This window comes from Mirounga leonina, unplaced genomic scaffold (genome assembly GCF_011800145.1).
Source record: "Mirounga leonina isolate KUSES-001 unplaced genomic scaffold, KU_Mleo_1.0 Mir_54, whole genome shotgun sequence".
Classification (NCBI taxonomy): Eukaryota; Metazoa; Chordata; class Mammalia; order Carnivora; family Phocidae; genus Mirounga; species Mirounga leonina.
Window position 1 is genome coordinate 4377486 of NW_023270812.1, and position 12303 is coordinate 4389788.

At 46.5% G+C, this 12303-nt stretch overlaps 1 protein-coding gene across 1 annotated transcript in view; it reads left to right on the top strand.

The window, feature by feature from the left end:
• LOC118001837 (cation-independent mannose-6-phosphate receptor) overlaps positions 1–12303 on the top strand; it is a 97784-nt gene that overhangs the window by 24415 nt on the left and 61066 nt on the right. The window contains exons 3-5 of the mRNA XM_034991994.1: positions 3517–3638; positions 5210–5308; positions 10158–10290. Coding sequence (XP_034847885.1) covers positions 3517–3638; positions 5210–5308; positions 10158–10290 — 354 coding nt within the window. The remainder of the gene's footprint in view (positions 1–3516; positions 3639–5209; positions 5309–10157; positions 10291–12303) is intronic.

Consider the following 12303-nt stretch of genomic DNA (forward strand, 5'->3'; position numbering starts at 1 on the left):
GGCCCAGCGCGCGGTCTGGCGGGCCCAGCGCGGTCTGGCGGACCCGGCCTGGAGAGCGCGGTCTGGAGGACCCGGCGCGGCCTGGCGGGCCTGGGCGAGCGCGGCCTGGTCTGGCGGGCCCGGCCTGGAGACCGCGGTCTGGCGGGCCTGGCGCGCGCAGCCTGGTCTGGAGGACCCGGCCTGGAGAGCGCGGCCTGGAGGACCCTGCGCGGTCTGGTCTGGTGGGGCCCCGCCAGTGCGGTCTGGTCTGGCGGACCCGGCCTGGAGAGCGTGGTCTGGCGGGCCCGGCGCGCGGTCTGGAGGACCCGGCGCGGTCTGGCGGGCCCGGCGAGCGCGGCCCAGCCCATTTGGCGCCGTCCTCAGGAGCTGGCCGTGGGCCTGGCGTGCTGGCCGCGGCCCCGCAGTCCTCACCCGGCTCTCGTCCGGGGAGGACGGCCAGGCTGGCCGGTTGCCGCGGTTGTCTGCCGCGGTTCGCTGCGGCCTCTCCCCGAGTGCCCCGGTTGGCAGCCGGTCCCGGCCACCGGGCGGAGCGGACAGAGGAAGAAGGCGAGGTGGACAGGCGGGTGCGATGCTGATGGGGGCCTGGCGCTTAGGAATGCCGGTGCCCCGTGCCGCGGCGGCAAAAGGTTGGCTGGATCCCTCCCAGCCCGAGGCCAGGGCCCTCCGCGTTTCCTTTTCAAGGCGGGCCCAGCTGTTATGAGGAGCCCCCGGGAGCTCTGGGCACAGGGCCGGAAGGGGCCGCTGTGTGGGGGGACAGGAGGCGTGGGGGAGGGTCTTGAAGGTGGGGGTTGCGGCCTGTGAGCGCCCCCTTCTGGCCGCAGCGCGTGCCGCTTCCTGCCGTCCTCGCCCGCCCTCCGTGTCTCCTGGAGCGCCGCGCTGCAGGGGCGCGTTGAAGCCCCGCCCCGTCTCCCGGCGCTAGACACACCTACCGTGGGCGGGGCTACGGGCGCTGTCCACGGGGCGCTGTCCTCGGTCCCGGAGACTGCAGGGATTCTGTGCTTTCGGCCGAGAAAAAAGACTTTTGGACAGATCTCGGGAGTTTCAGGGAGAGAGCGATTCAGGCAGACCTTTGCACAAAGGCAGGCGGGCAGTCAGGAGAAAGAACCAATGGACTCTGAGCCTGGTGCTGTGGGGGCAGCTCTGAAACCCATTATCCCCTCTCCACTGGCATCTTAATTTTTACTCTCCTCCTCCTCTTCCTCCTCTGTTTCTTTTTAAAACGAAGATCTCAGGTGTTTGTATCGAATTGGACCAGTTACAATCCTGAGTTCATGATACACAGTCATAACTAATCCGTAGACTAACCATTTTCTGTTCTTTCTTTTTTTTAAGATTATTTATTTGAGAGATAGAATGAGAGAGAGAGAGAGCATGAGAGGGGGGAGGATCAGAGGGAGAAGCAGACTCCCCACTCAGCAGGGAGCCCGAGGCGGGACTCGATCCCTGTGACTCCAGGATCATGACCTGAGCCAAGGCAGACGCTTAACCAAGGAGCCACTCAGGCGCCCCTTTTTCGTTCTTTAATTATCTGTTTTGGATAATGTGATGAGCCCCATCCCTAACAAAATCTTGTAACCTGAGAATAACCACTGTCTGTGTGTTTTCTCCATCTTCTTGTCTCCCTTCAGTGGGAGTAATAATTAGCCTGTATTTAAAATTTTCTTCCCTTTCTTTGTCTCTCTCTTTCTCAAAAGTCTCTGTATGTGTGTGATATTTTTATCTTTATAGAAAGTGTGTATTATGCTATGTGTAATTTTCTGGGACTTAAAGTGGTAACAACAATATTATGTTGCTAAAGATTGGCCATCTTGTTATCTTTCACTGTGGTTTGTTCCAAGGAACTCTTATATAATATTGTGTGGCTCTCCCAAGGTAAGTTATTCACTGTTCTACTGATGGGCATTCGGGTTGTTTCCAGGTTTTGCTTATGTTTCATGGGTTTCACGTGCATGGGTTTCTTTTGTGTAGATACCTAAGAGTTGAATATGTAGCTCATGGGGTACATGAATGTTCAATTTCAGGACCTAATGCCATGCTGAAGCAACAAAGGAGAGCTAGGCCATTTCTTCTCCAACGCTTGGTATTTGACTTTTGTCAGTGGAATGGTTCTAATTGGTATGCCATGTGGTTTCAGTATGCAATTCCTTGATGACCAGTGGTGTTGAACATCTATCTCTTCATATATTTACTGACATATTTTTCTTCCCTTTGATGGATCTTATCCATTTTATGTTGGGTTATCTATTGCATGTGACCCATTCTACGTCTCTAGAAGCCTTAGAGTTTTCTCTTTGTCTTTAATATTAAAATTCATCGAGACATGACTAGGTGTGGGTTTTCCCTTATCTCTTCTTTTTGTGTTCTTTCAGGTAGAGGTTATTTTGTTTCACTTTCTAGGATTATAGAAAAAAAAGTTTTTTATTCTTTTGTTGTGTGTGAGTATATATATTCTTGATGCCAGTTCTTTGCCAGGTCTGTGTATCTCCCAGTTTATAACTAGTTTGTGTTCTTTAAGCTATTTTCTTTAAGCTATTTATGAATGTAAACTTTTAAATGTAAGAAGTCAAATATATTAATATTTTGGAGTTAATGCTTTTGAGTCTTAAATAGTTTTCTATATTAAGATCTGAACGACAACTATATTTTCTACTAAGAGTTCAAAAGTTTGATGTTTGTCTTTAATTATTTTAGAGTTGATTTTCGTATACAGTGGTAGGTTAGAGATCCAATTTTTATCTTTTTTCCCATATGGATGGTCATTTTGTTTTTAGCTCCCTTTATTGAATAGTCTGTTCTTTGCCCATTGATCTATTATTCTGTCATATATCAAGGTTTGATTCATACATATCTCTCTCTGCTCTCTGTTCTAATCTGCTTGTCAGTTTATCTGTTCCTATACCAACTTATCACCATATTGGTATGGTATAGACATTTTATTCTGGATTATTACGGTGACATACCAGGCAAACTGAGATGTAATCACCCCACTTGTGGGCCATTCTAAAGAATTTTGATTTTATAGCACGTAAGATGGGAAATTATTGAAGGACTTGAGCAGTTGAGTTATATGTTCTGATTTTTATTTTTGAAGATCACATTGGTCAAGGTAGATGGGGAAGGGGGGATGGTGAGGTACAAGAGTGGAGGCAAGGGGACCAATCCTACGCTATTGCCAGAGTGTAGGTGAGAGATGGTAGTGGTCTTAGCAGCAGTAGTAGAGGTGGTGAGATGTGGACGGATTTGAGATGGAGGTAGAACCATTAGATCTTTCTGATTTCTTGAATGTGCTAGATGAGAAAAAGATAAAATTCAAATGTATTGTGTTTGGGGCTTGAACAGCAGCTGGGTGGATGGAGATGCCATTACTCAGATGGAGAATTCTGGGGAAGGGACAGTTTGTAAGTTTATGAGCCTTCAGATGAATTATAGTATGACTTTTAATTTGCTTATGCTTGGAAATGGCTTTATGGTTATGCATGTTTTATGGCTTGTTCATGCTCTTTCCTTTCCAAATAGGTGATTCTTCTTCAAAAACTGCAACCAGATCTCTTCTGGAATTCAGCACAACAGAGAGCTGTAAGCAAAGCCCAAATCACAAAATCCAGAGTAGCATTACCTTCTTATGTGGGAAAACCTTGGTGAGTCCACACAGAGTCACTTTGTAATGTTCCTTTTGTTAAAAATGTTTGCCCGTTAGGCATTCTTGCTGTAGTATTTTTCCAGGAAGAATAAGTGAGCAAAATTAAAAACACAAACAGAACCATCAAACCACCAACCAAAACACCATCACCATTAAGAGCCAATATGTAAACAAACCCTAGCCCATAGTTACAACTTTTAAGTGAAACTTGACCTACATCCTGTATAAAACTACAATTCAAGGTGATTAGTGTGTTTAAACTCAAAACACTGTTGAGTGTTTACATTGTAAGCATAAATTTTTTTCTTTCTAAAACTTCTTTTCCTAGCGTTTTATCTTGGTAGTTTTTAGAGCAATGCATTTATTTTTTTAAAAACTGTTTTTGTTTCCTCACTTACATTAAATTGGAGAGACTAGCATCTGTCTAGGAGAAGTCTTGGCCAATAGGTAATGGCCATTAATCATACTTTTTTTGAGTGTAACTAGTATTGCAAGGGGACATTATTTAAAGCATGATGTTTGTTCTTACTCTTGCATATTACATGTGAGTTGTTGGTTTTAATCTCTGGTATATAGAAAGGGACTTTCAGTAAATAATTGCTAGCTTTTAGGAGAAGCAATTTATGTACAGATCTTACGAAAGTTCTCTAATCAGAGTAAGAACCCATGTGTTTAGAAAAATAAGGTTGAGCGAACTCATGTGGGCTACCAGATTGCTTTAAAGTATCATTTTAGAATTTGGTGCTATGACTGTTGCATCTTCAGGCCCATAATGTCTCCCCTGAAGAACTTTAAAAATAGAACTTAACATTGTTAATTTTGGACCAGCCTGTCAGATGCACTCTTGTCTATGTTGAAACCTTAGAAAAAGATCTGTTTGCAGTGGCATGAAATATGGAGGTCTGTGTTACAGAATAAGCTAGCTGCTGCTTTAATTTTAACTGATTTCTTTCAAGAATTCTGTGTTCATCATATGAGAACCAGAATTGCAAAGAACTCCCTAGATTTGCACATGGGAGTGTAGAGGTAAATTCGGTGTCACATATCACCCAGCAGTGCTGTGGTTGACCATTTTGGAGTCGACCCTGGTTGCAGTCTGTGTGGAGGGGCTGCCCTTGAGTGTGGGGGTGTCTAAAGCGAGGCTGGTGTGTGAACTCGGTCGGGTCCAGATGGGCCTCCGTCCTCAGCTTACAGGAAGTATGAGGTCACATTTTCTGGCTTTGATTTTGTTGGCATTTGGTTAAGAGAACATTTGGAGTTTGAGAGTGGAAGGGCTCTGAGGATTGCCTCCCATGAGTTTACTGTGCTTGCATAGTTGGTGCAGTAGAACAGTTTTGGACCAGTTATACCAAAATTCCAACGTGATTTCATGAAGCTTTTGTCTCATAATTTCTGGGTTTGGGAACTTCTCAACGACCTTGATTAGCTAAAACAGTTGTGTCCTCCCTCCTTCCCCTTCTCGCTGCTTTTAAAATTTTCATTAGCCTTTACTGTTTCTAACTTTAAGGGGGGGGGAACCCCGTATGATATGCAGTATGGTAACTTATTTTTACTCTTTTTTAAAAATAGGGAACTCCTGAATTTGTAACTGCGACAGGCTGTGTGCATTACTTCGAGTGGAGGACTAGTGCTGCCTGCAAGAAAGACACGTTTAAAGCCAATAAAGAGGTAACAAGGGGACCCAAGGTCATGTGCTTACGAAGGACATTCTGGGACCTTTAAGATTTGAAATATTGGCACAAGCCTTTTGGGGTAAAAATCTTTTTTAGTTTTCAAATGCCATTTGAGCAGAGATGCCATGTGATTTAATTGTTAAAATGATGCTGGGTGGTTTTATTTTTAGGACAGGGCATTTAAAATATCCCAGGGTGTCATTAGAAGTAGATTGGCTCCCCCTCTACTCAGTTAGGTAGTTAGTTCGTTCTTGGTTTCTAGTACTATGCAACTCAGTGACTGACATGGGTGAGCTGGTGTTTGGATTATTCACTCTCCCTCCTGGCGCCCATCTCCTCAGCCTTGGTGTGGCTTCTGGATGCTGTGAGTCCAGGCCAGGTGTCCCTAGCTGTTCAGTTCTTTGCCAGTTCCCCTAGGTAGAGACTAGATGGCTGTTGTCGTTCCTTCCGCTCTTTCTCTGGTGTTTGGTCAAGTCATCCTTGGTGATTCGTGAAGCGTCCTCTCCCCGAGCGCAGAGACTGTTAGCTTGGCTTGGCTGTGTGGCTCTCCCCCCCGCCGCTCCTCCCCTCCAGGTCTGAAAGTGGTTTTATTACCTTAAAACAACCTCCACCAGAATCCACTCAACAAGCATTATACACCGCCCCCCCCCCCCCCCGGTCTGAAAGTGGTTTTCTGTGCTTGTCTAGGTGACAGGCTTCACCGGTTGATTATTTTCACATCTCTCCATTAAGTTTTATGTTCTGAAGGGTTGAGTTCAAAGACTCTCTTAGGCTCTAGGAACTGAAAATGGGAGTAATCGATTATTTTCACTGATGGCCCAATGCAATGTCATTCAAGAAGGGCAAAAAGAGAGGAGTTTGTTTTTAAAAAATAAAGCCAAATGAAGCTATAAATAATAAATGATCAGTGGTTTTTCAAATATGGCAGTCTTTAAAAGAAAAGACAGTCTGGTAATGGAAGTGAAAGAGGCAAAATGTTGCCTCCTGGAAAAGAGCATAAGGGACACTCCGTGAGAAAAAAATTTCAAGTGTGGAAAGAGTCAAGGCCTAATACAGTGACACTGACCTTGAGGTCACGGTGTCAAATTTAAACCTTGAATTTTAATGCTTCAGTTAACCTGTGTGCCAGCACACGGTTCGTGGCAGGAAAAGCATCTGAGAACCACAGAGGGATGTGCCTCCTCCTCTCCTGTGGGACCTCAGAGCTGTCTGGGCCCCACAGAAGTCCTCCTGGGCTCTGGTTCTCCAGCTCAACAGTGATACCCATTTTTCCTGTTTTGACGAGTGTCTTCTTGCCTTGCTTTTCTGAACTGACTGTCATGTCTCCCAGTACCTGGGGAAAAATTGCTTTGCAAGATAGATACATAAATAGTTACTTGTTTTCTATTTTCTTTGTGTTGGAGGTCAGAAATCACAGACTATAGCCCCTGGGCCAAAGCCCGGCCCCGGCCTGTGTTTGTACAGCCCCAGAACGAAGAACAGTTTTTACATTTGTACAGGATTGTGAAAAAAGCAAAGAAGAACAAGACAGACCTGTGTGACTCACAGAGCCTAAACTATTTACTTTGTTTGCCCTTTATAGGAAAGTGAGGGGGCCCCTTGCTCTAAATCAGTTTTTGATGTTTGAGGGGAGAAGTATAGTCCATGTTTTTTCTCAAAACAGTGACATTTAATTTCTCTTAGAAGCTGATCTAAAAATGGATGAGAAATGTGCACTTTGTCCTCAGTGAGCCTCTCTTTAGGTCTAGTTGGCAGCCGGGGCTTTATTCATTCAGTTTTCATTTATGGGGGGCCTGTCGTGGGCCAAGAAGTAGGAATTTCATTAAATTTTGAAAGGGTTCTTGCTTTTAGAGAACGCCTAGATGGAGGGGATGGAGGGCAGGTCCTCGTTCACGGCCTGGATCCGTGGTGCCTCAGGTATGGGTGAATTGAGACCAGGGAGTGGAGGAGCGCGGCGGTCGCTGAAGCGAGCGGGTTTCCTCTTCTCGGTCTTCAGTAAGGTTTGAGTCCACCTTTCCACCTTACAGGCGATCTTACCACTTCAAAAACTGCAGTGAATGTTTTATGTTAAAAAAAAAAAAAGCAATCCAGATTTGGTTTAGTGTCACTGGAGTCTGGATTTCCATACCTCATTTCGGTTGTCAGTTGCTCTGTCCGGTTTAGAATAATTGGGGGGCGAAGCTCACGGTAGTTCAGACACTGTCCTTACAGACTGCCGGTATAATGCTTGTTGAGTGGATTCTGGTGGAGGTTGTTTTAAGGTAATAATTTCTTTGAAATGTTTTGGACGTATGTCCTCTTACCATAGCACTCCTGGGAACACAGAGAATTCAGGACTGGCGTGCTCGTGTTCTTACCAGAGTTACATAAATGCAGTTCATATACGTCCGGCGCTAACAAGTTGATTCACTGTGTGGTGTGTGAGGCTGGCCAGCGGCCTCCTTCCCCCGTGGCTACATTCCTGCTCTTATGAATGTCTCCATTGCTTTGCTCCGTGGAGCAGGAAGTGGGGAGGACTTTCCCCAGGAGCTTTGACTGTTTTTCCGATGCACGCTCCAGTTCTGTGGGGTGCTGTGTTAGGCGTGTCTTCTGTTCCTTCCTGGAGTAGAGAGCCGGCCAGAAGTGGCTAAAACTGCCTCGAGCCGGGCGTCTGCAGACCTTGCTTACTGGAATCTCTCAAGCCTTTGGTGAAACTGAGCTAGCTGAGAACTACGAGCTCTTTCAGACGTGGCCCCGCTTCTTCCTGCCGGCTGCCAGCCTGCTCCCTTCTCTCAGAGGCTTTCATTTCGTAGCTGGGGAGTCGCCCCTTGTGTCCCGTTCCCACCGCTGGCCCGGTAGCTCCCTGCTTGAGTTACTGTTTCTGCATTACCTTGCCAGAGGATGACAGGCTTTCCATTTGCAGGATGATGGACGTCGTGGTCACTTTTCACTGGAGCCTCGTTACAGTCTGCAGGAATCCCTTTGATTTTGGTTGCTTTTCTGCAGGGTGCAGTGTGAGGCCTGGCATCTGGCCTTCTGACCTAGCTGGCTTTGTGTGCCTGCCCCCACCCCCCGCAACCTCCCCCAGTCATCAGTGGGACCACTGATCTTCTGTGGGCGTGGGGAGAGTTTGCCTTAGGGGTCTGGTTGAAAGGAGTTCACGTGTCCCCTGAGGCTTCGAGGAGGTGCCGGTTGACTTGATCCATTAGATCTCTGTGAAATCTCTCAGAACTGGACTGGGGAAAAGGGTTAGTAGGTCAGAGCATTCCTGCAGGTTTGGTAGCATCTTTCTAAGAAAAATTTGTTAGCTAAACAGTAAGCAGTTAACTTTTGTCATAGAGATCTATCTGCCTGTGAATACCCTCAGTCTAAGAGACCGCACGCATATCGCTTTTGCACCATCGTAAAGTGGAAAAATCGTAAGCAAACCACTGTAGGTCAGGGACTGTCCGTTGATCAGGGATTCAGTTTGAAGGCAGAACTGACAGGACCTGCTGATGGTTTTGGATGTAGAATGTCAGGGTCTATGATGATCTTAAGGTTTTAGCTTGAGCAGCTGGTTGAATGCCGAGATGGAGAGTACTGAAGTAAGAGCAGGTTTGCAGGGAGAAATCAAAGGCCCATTTATTTTTATTCTTTTTTTTTTACTTTATTACTTTTTTATTGTTTAAATTTTTTATTTTTTATTCAATTTAGTTAACATATAGTATATTATTAGTTTCGAGGGTAGAATTTTTTATTTTTTATTTAACTTAGTTAACGTGGAGTGTATTACTAGTTTCAGGGGTAGAGTTTAGTGATTCATCAGTGGCATATAACAAACACCCAGTGCTCATTTTTAAATATTAAATTTGAGATGCTTTTGGGTATCTAAGTGATAATGGGAAGTAACGGTAACAAGTAACATTTATATGAACTTGACAGGAACTGTTCCAAGAACTTTACCTACATAAACTCATTCAGTCCTTATAGCAACCCTCTGAGCTAACGACTGTCATTATTTCCGTTGGACACATGGGGAAACGGAGGCACAGAGGTCAGATTGGCTCACGGTCGTACTGTCAGCAACCAGAGTTTGGAGCCGAGCATTCTGTCTCCAGAGTCTGCTGATAAACTAGATCTACTGTGGTTGGCTCAGAAGTCTGGAGTTGGGCAGGAGATGAGCAGGGGGATGAGTGTAGACAGGGAAGTGACCAGAGAAGTCAGGTATGGAGCACCTCTGCATTAAGGGTTGGAAGGGAGATGAAGAATGTTCCCAGGAGGCTGAGAAGGAGCAGCCAGCGGGTGGAGGGAAACCCGGAGACTCTAGGGGGCCAGACAGCAAAGGAAAGAATGGGGTTGGGCAGTAGGGAAGGGCCAGTGGCACTTGAATGCCACTGTGAGTGAGGCCGGGGGAAGGCTGAGAATGCACATCACGTCTGCAGCAGGTGGTTGATGGTGACTGGGTGGGGGTGGTTTTGGTGTGGTGCGGACAGCAACCTCCTGTGCCCATGTTCAGGAAGAATGGAAGGGGAAGAAGGGGAGTGGACGAGGATGGACCAGTCAGGTAATTTCACCATAAATTGCAGAGCTCCAGGATGAGGGCCGAGGGCAGTGGAGGGGTGAGGGAGGTCATCTGTAAGCTGGCAGATACTATAGCGTGCTGATGGAGATGGGGCGGTCGGGAGGGAAAGACGTGGTTCTCAATGCAGAGCAGCTGAGGCACTTGTTGACCTTTGTTTCTTTTGTCTCTGGGGGACCCCATGGCCTGATAGACCCTAAGCAGTGGAGACTGGTGTTCTGTGACATTGGTCAAAGGCTCTGCTGAGCCGGTACCCCAAGAAGATGGGTGTCCAAGACTCACTTTTTCTCTTCCTCTCTGCCAGGTGCCGTGCTATGCATTTGATGGAGAGCTCAAGAAGCATGACTTAAATCCACTGATCAAGATTAGCGGGGGTTACTTGGTGGATGACTCTGACCCGGACACTTCCCTGTTCATCAATGTTTGTAGAGACATAGGTAGGTTTGGGGGTGGTGGTGGTGAAGGGTTTCTTAGAAGGCTTCACTATCTTTGCCCTTCCACCGTTATTCCTAGTTGGATATCCATGTCACTGAGTCGGCCCTCTAAGGACGCAGAAAGATGTTCTCTGTGCATCAGCCCACCCCTGGACCCCCAGTCAGTTCTGGTTCCATCACCGATTTTGTCCAGACTGTTGGTCCATCTCAGTGAGTTCTCTCTGCCAGACATTTTGGTTCCAGGAATCTCGGGTATCTGACTTCCAGTGAGATGGTGGGAGAATGAACGGGGTGGGTGTGCTTGGCACCCCGAACCAGCTGCAGCAGGATGAGTCAGCCTTCCTGGGAGGGGCCGTGGGGAGGACGGCCTCGAGCCATCAGTGGGCTTTGAGTTGCAGGCCAGGTGACAGGGAGAGAAGGATGGTCCAGTGACCTTGCGAACTGGGTTGTGATGCATATTTTGTTCTAAGCCAACTTCTTGCCTCACTTCTTCCTTAGGAGTCAGAAGTGGTGTGAGAAGCTTGGGTGTCTTTGCTAAATAAACTGAAGGCTGTAAATCGTCTTTATCTAAATAGGGCGTTAGGAAGTTTTACTAAGCCTTTGTTTTGTCAGCACTTTCTAGAACCTAGCTTTATGTGTTTTTCAGGGAGTTGTTAGTTCCGTAGACCAAGATTTGTTTTTCTCCTACACCAGCAGCAATCGTGTCACGAGTAAATTAGCAAATGAAAAGATCATCGTTAGTGTTTTCTTTATGTTCCTTTTTCTTACACTGTATATGGGACTTTGGCCTTAGAAAAGTTTGGAAAAAATATTAGGAATAAACTCAGTACAGGAGGGTGTGGCTGGGTGATAAGTATGAGTTTACGGTGAATTGTACAAATACATTAGGTACCATTTTGATGATTTCTAAACAGTTTTAAAACGTGCATATACCACATACGTGCTTCACTAAAAGTGACCAGTGGTAATTTTAGATTTTTTGTGTGTCAGGCTCTTTACATCATTCCTTTGTTCTCCAAGGACGGCTTTTAACGTTCTTTTGGAAAAAGGCAGACAGACAAAGCCTGTGTCTTAAATGGGCCCATAGTTCAGATTTGATTATAAAGCTGAAGAGTGTTGCAGATGATTGAATTCATTTTAGTTTAGAAAACATTAAGATTCCTGGTCTTTTATCATTTTGAGGATTATCTGAATTCAGTGGAGATTTTCTTACAAAAGTTTTTTCTTTGATTATTGGCAGTTTGGGTTGAACTTCAGTGACTTTGACTCACAGTAATTTTGTAAATTTATAATTCAGAAGTTAAAAAAAAAAATGGACTTACCAGTTTCTGTCCAGATATTCTCCATCCCCAGGAAGTTGCCTCGGGCCGCAAACCTTGTTGATAGTGACCCTGAGTACCTCAGGAGCAGTTGTGGGCTTGCGGCTGTGTGTCCGCTCTGCATGCTCAGGGCGCGTGCCTCCGGTTTTGCCTTCAGTAAACCAAGGGATCTGCTGAGCCGTGGGGGCAAGCGGCACAGCAGGGACACGGTGTGGACTCAAGCCACCCCCTGGTGCAGTTTTGCGGGACGGCCTTGACCCCCTAAAGGTCCACTTTCTGTCATACTGGAGAAGATAGGGCTTTAGTGGAAGACCCCCTCTGGTTGAGAAGGCTTGAAAGACCAGGCTGGGCCATAGCTACTCCTTTGTGGGGCACATGTTTTTTGAGCCCCTGTCATGTGCGAGGCCCTGAGTCACAGCCCTGGATGGAGCTAGAGTTAGGTACGGTCCCAGTCACGGGCCTGGGAAGCGAGTAAGGCCACCTCTGTGTACAAGCAGAGCTGCACGTTGTTCTGGGCCCATCTAGACGTTCTCTGATCCTCTCCCAAACCGCAGTTGGATAGTTGTGTCGTTAGAGCAAAGTTACAGAGATAGCAAGTGGTGGTTTTACGATCTCAACCCAGAGCTGTTTGTAGGTTCTTTCCGTGAATCTCCTCATCTTCCCACCAATCCATGGAGTGCCTGCGTTTTCGAAAGTT